The 10,430-nt window shown below is 43.2% G+C and overlaps 1 protein-coding gene across 4 annotated transcripts in view; it reads left to right on the top strand.

Annotated features, from left to right (window-relative positions):
- Positions 1-10,430, top strand: part of zranb3 (zinc finger, RAN-binding domain containing 3) — an 87,298-nt gene that overhangs the window by 26,499 nt on the left and 50,369 nt on the right. For all 4 annotated transcript variants that reach the window (XM_065951982.1, XM_020656964.3, XM_065951983.1 and 1 more), the window contains 5 exons: positions 76-210; positions 4,752-4,871; positions 7,945-8,064; positions 8,719-8,898; positions 10,101-10,274. In XM_065951982.1, coding sequence (XP_065808054.1) covers positions 76-210; positions 4,752-4,871; positions 7,945-8,064; positions 8,719-8,898; positions 10,101-10,274 — 729 coding nt within the window. The remainder of the gene's footprint in view (positions 1-75; positions 211-4,751; positions 4,872-7,944; positions 8,065-8,718; positions 8,899-10,100; positions 10,275-10,430) is intronic.

A 10,430-nucleotide genomic window follows, 5' to 3' on the forward strand; every position in this document is an offset into this window, starting at 1 on the left:
ATCTCAAAAAAACAGCCGAGAAAAAGAGGTAAAGGACGCAGCCTCACTGTCTTTGCGCTCTCCTTGCTTTTGCAGGAGGCCTCAGCCAGCTTCGCCGAGTGGGAGAGGCTGATGAAGGGACTGAGGTCGGGAGCCCTCGCCATGGACAACCCCTTCACTCAGGTCATGGGCCTGGTCACACAGATGTACAAGCAAACCGCCATCGCCAAGGTAACGCGGAGACCAGCTGGTGCTGGAGTTTTTTCTGAATCCTACTGACACGTTTGTGAGAGTATCCAAAAAGCCACACTGTAGCACTGAGAATCGTGTTCCTTCATTAGCATGAACACACACACACTGTAGTTTGCTTTTGTCTCAGTCCCACAAACACTCTCCTGCTGCCGTAAATACGCACTAGAACACCAAATGTGTATTTATCCGCAGCTGAAAGTAGTCCCTGGCAAATACACGTTTCCTTCTGTTGTAACATTTGCCAAAAATTGCATAGCCAAGCTGTCAAGGTACATGGGAGTTGAAATTTCTGAAATTGAGACTATATATAGGAAACAGCTTTTTCAGAAGGAGTGTGAACCAGCAGGTCTAGGGATGAGAGTCAGGGAGACCGAGGGGCACATTGTTGGTTATTTCCTCCAGCCTCAAACATATAAACTTCATGCACTCGAGCATCTTTTTGCTGAGGTCAACATCGAGACATTAGCTGCTCTCACTGCGCTCTGTTTTATATTTTCATCAAACCGGCAAAAAAATGTTAACTTTCTGCAGCTTCGAGAAAATAAAGCAGCCTTGGTTTTCGTTTAACCACCATGTGCTTTCAGTTGCAAAGACTTCATGGTTAGATGTGGCTTGGCTGTGAAGAAGTTAAACAAGGAATTAAAGAGGACATGTTATCCCCTTTCTCCACCTTTTCAAACAGTCCCATGTGGTCTGAATGAAACATCTGTGCTGTGCTTTGGTCAAAATATAACATGAATCAAGCACCAGAGGAGGTTTGTAACCCTGTATAAACCAGCTCTCTTAGAACGCTCCGTTTTGATGTGTGTGTCTCTTTAAATACAATGACCCCCCCTGAGTTTTCCCTGTAGACATCACTCCTCTGTAGCGAGAATAAAAATGGCGGACATGCGTAAAAGTTTTGTTCGAGGCTGGCGGTAGAGTCCATGGGTGGAGACACCAGGGGAGGGGATGTTTTTTTGTTTTTTTTCACCAGAATCCCATTGTGACATCACAAGGAGAGCACATTTGAAACGGAGCATTTCTCTCTGTGTTGTAAAACTTAAACAGAACACAAACAAAGGACTGGGTGGATGTATTTCACATTTTGTGGGTCAGTAGACTCTCAGGTTACCCAAATAAATGTTCAAAAACACTGCAGAAATTGATTTTTCATAATATGTCCCCTTTAAGTTACGTTTAAAAATACCACTCATGTTTGTACGCTAACAGGAAGCTACTACTAGCAGCTGGTTAGCCTAACTTATTATATAGACTGGAAACAGCAGGAAGCAGCTAGCTTGTCTCTGAGGTTAAACAGTTTGCCTAAATTAAATTATTATTTATTTCAAAAGTGGTTTTCTTCCACAAGCTTAAAGGGATAGTTTGGTATTTTTTAAGTGGGGTTGTTTATGTCAGTGGGAGTGCCTCCAGCCTCCGGTCTCTCCACAAGAAACAACATGTTAAAATCAGTTTGGTGCGCTTTGGCCGCCTCCAAAGGTCTGAAACTGCACATGGGGTAGTTATATCTACCCCAACATTCATTTGTTCAGAGGGTGAGGGGGATTTATTTATGCTGGTTGAGGTAGGTTTGTAAGATTCCAGAAGTATGAAGCTAAGATGAAGATAGACAATGAAAGAGCAAACTTTAGCCGGATTTATTGATTTATTTGAATGCAAACATGCAGACATGAAGATGACAGGCTATCCCAGCTGTCATTGGACGAGAGGCGGGGATACAACCTGGATTGGTCGCCAGTAAATCACAGGGCTGAAATATAGAGATGGACGTCCAGCCACACTCGAAGTTCAACAGTAATGACAGACTTTTACAATTTCAATGAAGAATATTCTCAATGAGTGATACCTTTGACTGTTCAAAGAAACCAGGATGAGATAAAAAAAAAAAAACAACAACAACATCCTTACACATGTAAAAGACAAAATCAGCAAAGATATATTTAGCTTCAGTATTTATTAAAAGGTGCCCTAAAAACTATTGTCCATGTGATGTCATATTTGTTACAAAGGATTTAAACCGCTGACAGTAAATCAAATCACAGTTGTTTTTTTTGTCAGTTTAAACAGCTTAAAAATGTGGTCTAAGACGGCAATTTTTAAAAATCCTTTTTGGTGTTTCAGGGACAGGGTGAATTGACGGCAAAGCATCATTTTCAGAGCGCTTGGCCGACCACTCAGCGAGATCTCATGGGAAAAGCATCGCCATGGTAACAGAGCCTAATGGTCGCCCAGTGAAAAGCACTTAGACAAAGTAGGGAGTTATAGCGGAGGTATTATTTAGTTGCGTCCAGCCCGGCATGATTACACACCTTATCTCAAAGTTACACACCGCACTGAAATAGCATCTCTGTGATGTTGTTGCTATGGCGACTCGGCGGGCTCTCGGTTTTTGAAGTGACGTTTTCCTTTTTAATGAGAGAGAAATAAGCAATGTGGGCGAGGTGGCTGGGTGCATGCAGTGTGAAGAGGGTTGAGGTCAGAGGAAGTACAAAAAAAAAAAAAAAAAAAAAATCACACTTCCTGTTCCTCATTTGTAAAAGTGGTGGGCCTACAACGGTAAGTTTTCAACCAGCCTTCCTAATCTTGATGCTTTGGAAGAAGGCAGTCAGTATAGTAAACATTTCCACAAATAAAGTATCACCTGCTGTCTTCGAGGGGCTGAATTCCTCTCAATTAGTGCGACGCCCTCAGGCATGAGGAGCGCAGCCCCCGAGGTTAACGAAGACCGGAGATAACCGCCCAATGCAATCATGGACACGCTACTCATTCATCCTGCCTCCAAGCTTGGATCTTCTCTGCGCTTGGTGTTGTGTGGTGATTGGATTTGTGCTCGGTTTAGCCTAACACTGGACCTCCTTTCATTACAAAGCCCCCCCCCCCCCTCCTCAAAGCTGATACTGGTCTCATTTCCTCTCCTGTTGTTTTTTTTTTTTTTAAAGACACACTTTCTCTACTTCACCCAAAAAAAAAAGAAAAAAAAAACATTCTTTCTGGGTTTTTTTTTAAATCATGGGGGAGGGGTGGAAATTGGGTGACAGATCCACGCATCTATGTCACTCATGACGAGCATGGCGGCCCCCTTGCCTTGCCTGCCAGTCGGCCTGGCGACGGCGCTGCCAAACGCCTTTGGGGTATTTTTATTGCTTTACCCGCCAAGCATCTGCTCCCAATTACCCAGAGAGGACAGCTCTGATGCTGGACTTTAAAGCGAGCTAACGGGCCCGCTTCAGACAGCCGAGGAAGTTTGTGTGCACTAATTAAACTCAGCGGAAGGAAAGCCGACGAAGCCGAGCCGTCAGTAATGAGGACCCCCCAGATCAGAGCGGGGTCGGCAGGCCTGGTGGAGAGATTCATTATCAGGCGCATCGGCTAATTATCAGCGAGGCAAAGCTCGAGGTTCTCCCGCCAGAGCAGGTGTGATGGCTGCGGAGGTTGTCAGGTTGCAGGAGGTGTACGGAGGAAAAGGCCTGTCTCCAAAAGTGTCCAGTAAGGGCTCTGTTTGACTCAAATCAAACCTCAGTATTTCTCACTAGTTGCTGCTATTCTCGGCTGCTTTTTTATTTTTTATTTTTCTCGGGCCCCGCGGCTCTGAAAGGAGCCGAGCCCCGGATTCTCAAATGACACGCTCGTGTACAGCTCATCCACCAAGGTAGCGGGGGAAACGGCCACAGCCTTCACCAGTGTGATCGCCGGGCAGCAGCGATACCTGCAGGCTACAGTTAACTCACTCGCACTGCTTACTGCTTTCCTTTTCGAGATCGTTAGCGTCACGCTGTCAATCAGGGCAAAATTCTTCCTGGAGAAACGAGTAAAAGCGCTGATGTTTTTAAAAGCATTGTTACCATTTGAATTAAAACAAGACTAACAGGTAAAGCCAGCAATGACTAAAAAAAAAACAGTTACTTAATAATAAACCAAGAATTAAAGAGCTGAGCTGAACTTCTACTTCCTGCAGTACTTTTGGACTGCAGCTGCCACTTGGTAACCAGCCTCAAAATCTGCTTTAGGGGTTATTGTCAAGCCTGAAATATAAAAATGTACCCACATTAGGTGTTGAACATAAAGTACCATTTGGAATTTTTCATATTTATACCCTTAAACTTCAATAAATCCACTTGTTTAGCCCTTGATAAACACAGTTCTTCTTCATTCTTTTTAAGTAGATTTGGGATTTCTCTGCTTGTTTTTGTGGATCCAAAGCGGAATTGTGTTGTTCACCCAAATCCAAACAGCACACACCAATCATATCTCTTCGTTGTGAGTTATTGATTTGCTCTCACTATCTGCGAGCTGACAAATGTGCCCCAGTCGCTCTGTGTGCTCTCCCCTTTAAAGTCTGGACGCCTGGCATTCAATAGAGAATCGATCACACAGAAAGGATGCCGCGGTGATTAATTGACTTCTTCACTGATCTAGCCGATTCCTCTGTGTGTGGTCGAGCAGTGAAGTGATGGATTCAGTAGCTTCCTTTCATCTGTGTCTATTTCTGTTTGTGTGTGTGTGTGTGTGTGTGTGGCCAGGCAGGAGCAGTGAAGGACTACATTAAGATGATGCTGGAGGCAGAGCAGCTGAAGTTCCTGGTGTTCGCCCACCACCTCACCATGCTGCAGGCCTGCACCGAGGCCGTCATCGAGGCCAAGGTAACCCGAGGCAACGGGAGCTTCTGAAACGTTTATATAAAAAAAAAAAAAAGGGAAGTAAACATCAGCCATTGTAGCATGTTGAATTCACAGGGTTTTGAGACTGGGCAAATACTTCATGACTAGAATCAGCTAAATATTCCCCACTGAAGCACACGCCTATCTTGCCAGCTAGTTAGATAGCTATATACCAGAATGTATCAGAATGTCTTGCTATCTAACTAGCAGGAAAGCTAGCTACCAGTTTATCTCTTCAGCTTTCTTAATATTTCGATTAATCAGTCAATTTGAAGTCTTTAAGGACTTGCACATGTCATGATTTGTTATGTCCACTTATATATAAGCCAAGAAAAAAATACAAGTGTGACTTGATCATAATGCCGCCCAACCATTAATTAATTTTCCATTTCATTTCACAATTTCAGAGCTGTTGTCAGCTACAAGTCAGACAAAATCAGCACCAATGAGCTATAAAAACACAACCTTAACGCCCAATCTCCTGTTTAAAAAGTATCAGATATTGTCTTATTCTGGCACTATCAATCATTTTGAAACGAGACAGAGAACTGTTTTTATATGGTTTGATGTTTCATTTTAGCACAAAGAATATCATTTTTTTTCCAGCTGCAGAGAGCTGAATTGCCCATTAATGGTTACCTGGAAGCACAAAAGGTTCCGAATGTATTCATATTTCACTCCTCCTTCCAGGCTAAGGAGGGATAATTGGTCCCAAACCTGAGTTTTATTCCTTCACCCACAGTCCCACCGTGTTTATAAGTCACATTCTTGTTATATCTAAAATCAGCTTCGAAAAAAAAAACTGAGTTCTGAGCCCAGAAGTTGGGCTTGTGCTTCTGTGAGGGCTATTCAGAAGAGGTAAGTCAGGAATTATTTGCCTTATTCACTTACCTTAAAAAATTAAAGGTGCAAAAAAGATATCTAGAGATGTATATTTTCAAAATAAAATGACTAAGGGGTTTAAGAGCTTAAGGTATCTATTCATGATATAAGTGTACATTTTTTTTCCCTCTTGAAGAAAAGTCTACTTTTTTTTTCTCTCTCGCAAAGTAAACTTTTTCTTCCTCAACAATTGTCTCGAGGCATATTTCACCCGTCATCACAAGAAAACCCGATATCTCTGAGCTGAGCGCCGGCAACCTGTGAAAGAGTTCAGGCGCGTGTGTCTGTGTGTGACGCAGGGGTCGCAGAGGTGTCGGCTGAATGGGATGCAGCGGTAAGACGTGTGATGACACGTTCCTGGCGAGATGCTCACTCTCTGGTGTGTTCGCACTCACCAATTAACAGAGATCAGGCTAAAAAAAGGAACGGCAAGGCAGCTGTGATTAAGAGACAAGTAGCGGCGGTCCTATCACATGACGTTAACACTTTGCCATTTCTTACCTGCTGTTTGAGTAGATGAAGCAGATGTTTATTAAAGTTGTGAAAGTTTCAAACTAAATGTCTAACACAATACCGGGTTGATTTCCAAATGTTGTTTTATTTTCTTTCAAACCTGGTTCACATTTTCTGACCTTCACTTTGAAAAGTCAAACAGACCTCTGCGGTCGCTCTCAGCAAGCTCCTACTTCATATTCATTCAGTCACAGTTACATCCACATGTGGGAGCTTCACAGTACGCTCGCACTCTCCGACTGTCGGCCACTGAGCAGCTCCACAGGACCAAATAGAGCCGGATCAAAAGAATGCGCTCGCTGTAGTGCATTAGCGGCTCTGTGAATGTCAAGTACAAGTGGAGGTGTGATGAACCTGCAGCTGCTCCAGTATTTGTTTGCTGCTATAAAACTACACTTTTTACTATCTCTCATTGTCTCTCAAAGAAGCTTTTTCATCTACTCAACCTCACTGCAGCTCCTCTGATCATGCATTCAGTGCTGTCATTGAAATAGCCCCTATGTTAGAATCCAGGTTAATGAAATGCTCCCTGCCTTTAATGTTCCTGCACAATCTTGCACCAGCTTTTTTTTTTTTAAGAGTCGGACAATGCTTTCCCCCACGCAAATTGTGTGAACTCCGTCGTCAGTTCAGTGGAATTTGCAAATAGCCGCTCTTACATTATGTCCTCCGGTTGTTTGCAAAACAAAGGACTTTGTTAGTCTGGCCTCAAATGCTGGACCAAATATTTAATTTTAAAGGGAAGGGTCACAGCCCTGTGTGGACTGGATTGACTAATAGCTTAATTAGGCTAATGTTATGCCTTTAAAGGTCACATATTATGTAAAATACACTTCACCATGTTTTCCTAACACTAATATGTGTCTCGAGTCTTTCTACAAACCCCCCAATGATGAGAAAAGTCCATCCTCTCTGTCTTTTGCCTGCCCCACTTTTCAGAAATTGTGTGCTCAAACAGGCCGTTTGGAGATTTTCCCTTCATGACATCACAAAGGGCAGTAACCCCTCCCCCAGGTGGGTGACACTCCCAGAGCTAGGTGTTTGTTCTGCCCTCTGAGTCTGCCTTCTCACCGTAAACAATAGGACATGGAGCGAGAAACCCAAGTCCTTCCAGAGAGGGGGCGTGGTCAGACACAGCTCATTTACATATTTAAAGGTACAGACACAGAAACAGCCTGTTCTGAGCGTGCCTGAAATAGAGGGGTTTATAGGCATGATCAAATACAGGATCAGAGTGGATTTACAACAAGAAACTTTGAGGAGCTCTGAGACTTATTTACACTTGTTGACTCTGTAAAAATGATCGTTGTAATCGCAAACTGTCCCATGATTAAGAAAATAAATGACATGAAAACTTGCATCAAATTAAAATATTAGCTTCATGTGCTAGTCAGTAACAAAAACAAAGTGCTAATAGAGGTTTTGTAGAGCAGACAGAAACAGTAGAATACCTTTTGGAGTTTTTTTTTATCTGCAATAAACTTATTTGTTCTGTTCTCTAAGTAGTGAAAATTACTTTGACTGCATATCAGTGAATCAGAAACAGTTCGATACATTTCAGATTCCCGTGTTGCAGGGGGTCTATCAGCTGTGCATGTGTGTGCATGTGATTCACTGTCATTTTTTTTCTCTAATTAGTTTTAATATTGTGTTGTTTCAGGTTGGTTATATCCGAATAGACGGAAGTGTCCCGTCCTCTGAGCGAATCCAGTTGGTCAACAAATTCCAGAATGACCCCGAGACACGAGTGGCTGTCCTCAGCATCCAGGCAGCCGGTCAGGTACACACACACACACACACACACACACACACACACACACACACACACACACACACACACACACACACACACACACACACACACACACACACACATAAAATGCAGACACTCCACATCACTCACAATCCTTTTATTTTGATTCAGGGATTAAGTGAACTCGATCAAAAGCATCTTGAACTCACTCTGATGCTGTTTTTTTTAACTGTTCCAATCACTCAAACTATTCTGCTTTTCAGACAAAGTCACCAATGACCTTGAAAAGAAAATAAAGAGTCACATGAACGCACTTATCGGAGAGCTGAAATTAACTAATGCTGGGGAACTGTAATGCGGTAAATAAACGTGCTGAATAGTCATTTTAGGCTGTGGTCGGTCATACTTCAGGTTTTTTAGAAAGTGGAAATAAAAGTGTTTTTTATCCCTTAAAAAAAAGCTTAATGAAGTCATTGACATCGATCAGTCGGTGTGAGTGAAAATGTGCACAAATGTTATTCGTGTCAATTAAAGAAAGTGGGTGCTCGAAGCTCTTGTGTTGCAATTAGCTGCTAATATTCTGTTATTAAAAAGAGCTTCATTAAACTGTATTACTGTGTGTGTGTGTGTGTGTGTATGTATGTGTGTGTGTGTGTGTGCGTGTGTGTGTGTCCTCCTTAGGGTTTGACCCTCACCGCTGCCAGCCACGTGGTGTTTGCTGAGCTCTACTGGAACCCGGGCCACATTAAGCAGGCTGAAGATCGCGCCCACCGCATCGGACAAACGTCCTCGGTCAACGTGCACTACCTCATCGCCAAGGGCACCTTCGACACCGTCATGTGGTCCATGCTCAACAGGAAGGTATGATGTCATACTTCAAGTTCAGTCGCTCAAAGTTATTATAGGGTCTTTACATTCATGGAATTATAATGAAACATCCATCTTTCATAAATTGGGACTTTTAAGTCGCCACCACATGAATATGTCAAGGTGAAGAGAATTCAGGTGGAGCGGGACATTTCTTCAGGTTCAGGCCACATTACTCTTGTGACATCAAACTGATCGATGTCCTGATGTTTGTTTAATCCAGTGCTTCTCAAACGTTTTCTGTCATGCCCTGAGGAGGAATCATTTCTGCGCCAACCCCCCCTGACTAAAAGAGGGAAGTTTGACTTTATTAAGACGCCATCAAGATGGGACACCAGATAGCCCAGCAGTTATGTAGCACGCCCAATGTACAGAGGTTACAGTCGGCCATAGGTTCAGATCGGGTCTTGGCCCTATTTGCTACATTTCATCCCCCTACTCTCTCCTCCAAACATTTCCTGTCTCTCTTCAGCTGTCCAATCCAATAAAGGCATTAATTAAAAAATACCATCAAGATCTTGAACATTTGTTTTACTCTTTTCTGTCTACAACCAGGAATTAGCAACTTGTATTTCAATGTTGTTTAAAAAATGTATGTGCTTCTTTGAGAAATATACAGTTACCAATTATTCCCCCCCCCCCCCCCCCCCCCCCCCGGGCATTTCAGCACTCAAATGTGTGTACGAGTGCTCATGAATGTTCCTCGAATCATTCCCAGGTAATAAAACCTTGATGAATGTTAGAACCTTTTTTTTTTGTGTGTGGATTTTAAAGAGGACATATCATCTCCACCTTTTCAAACAGTCCCCCTGTGGTCTAAATGAAACATCTGTGCTGTGCTTTGGTCAAAATATAACATGAATCAAGCACCAGAGGAGGTTTGTGACCCTGTTTTAACCAGCTCTCTCAGAACGCTCCGTTTTGGTGTGTGTGTCTCTTTAAATGTAATGACCCCCCCCCCCCCCCTGAGTTTTCCCCGTAGACATCACTCCTCTGTAGTGAGAATAAAAATGGTGGACCTGCACAAAAGTCTGGAGGTGGAGTCTATGGGTGGAGATACCAGGGGAGGGGATTATTGTTTAACCAGAATCCACAAGGAGAGCACATTGAAAACAGAACATTTTTCTAAGTAACTCAAATGAAATACAAAGTGCGCAAAATAAAAAACCTAAACTTGAGTGTCCCATATTGTTCAGGAAACGGTGACGGGCAGAACCCTGAACGGCAGGAAGGAGTACCTGAATGCCGACAAGGGCGACAAGGACAAGTGGGAGTTCCTCAACTTTGCCGACGCGTGGACGCCGAGCGAGCGGGCGCTGCCGCTGGAGGGGAACTCAGGAAATGTCAAAGAGGACTTGTTCTTCACTCATGTGAGTCAGGCTAAACCCGATCAATGAAAGTTCAGGGTTTATTAAACAAGACGTTTATCCATACTTCTGTATTCTGTATTTGTGCTGAAGGGAGTTTCGCTGTGCCTTGTTTTTTTTGGTCACTGTTGAAGAGAAAAGAACGCCGTCACTCATAAC

Source organism: Labrus bergylta, chromosome 24, assembly GCF_963930695.1.
Source record: "Labrus bergylta chromosome 24, fLabBer1.1, whole genome shotgun sequence".
NCBI classification, from domain to species: domain Eukaryota; kingdom Metazoa; phylum Chordata; class Actinopteri; order Labriformes; family Labridae; genus Labrus; species Labrus bergylta.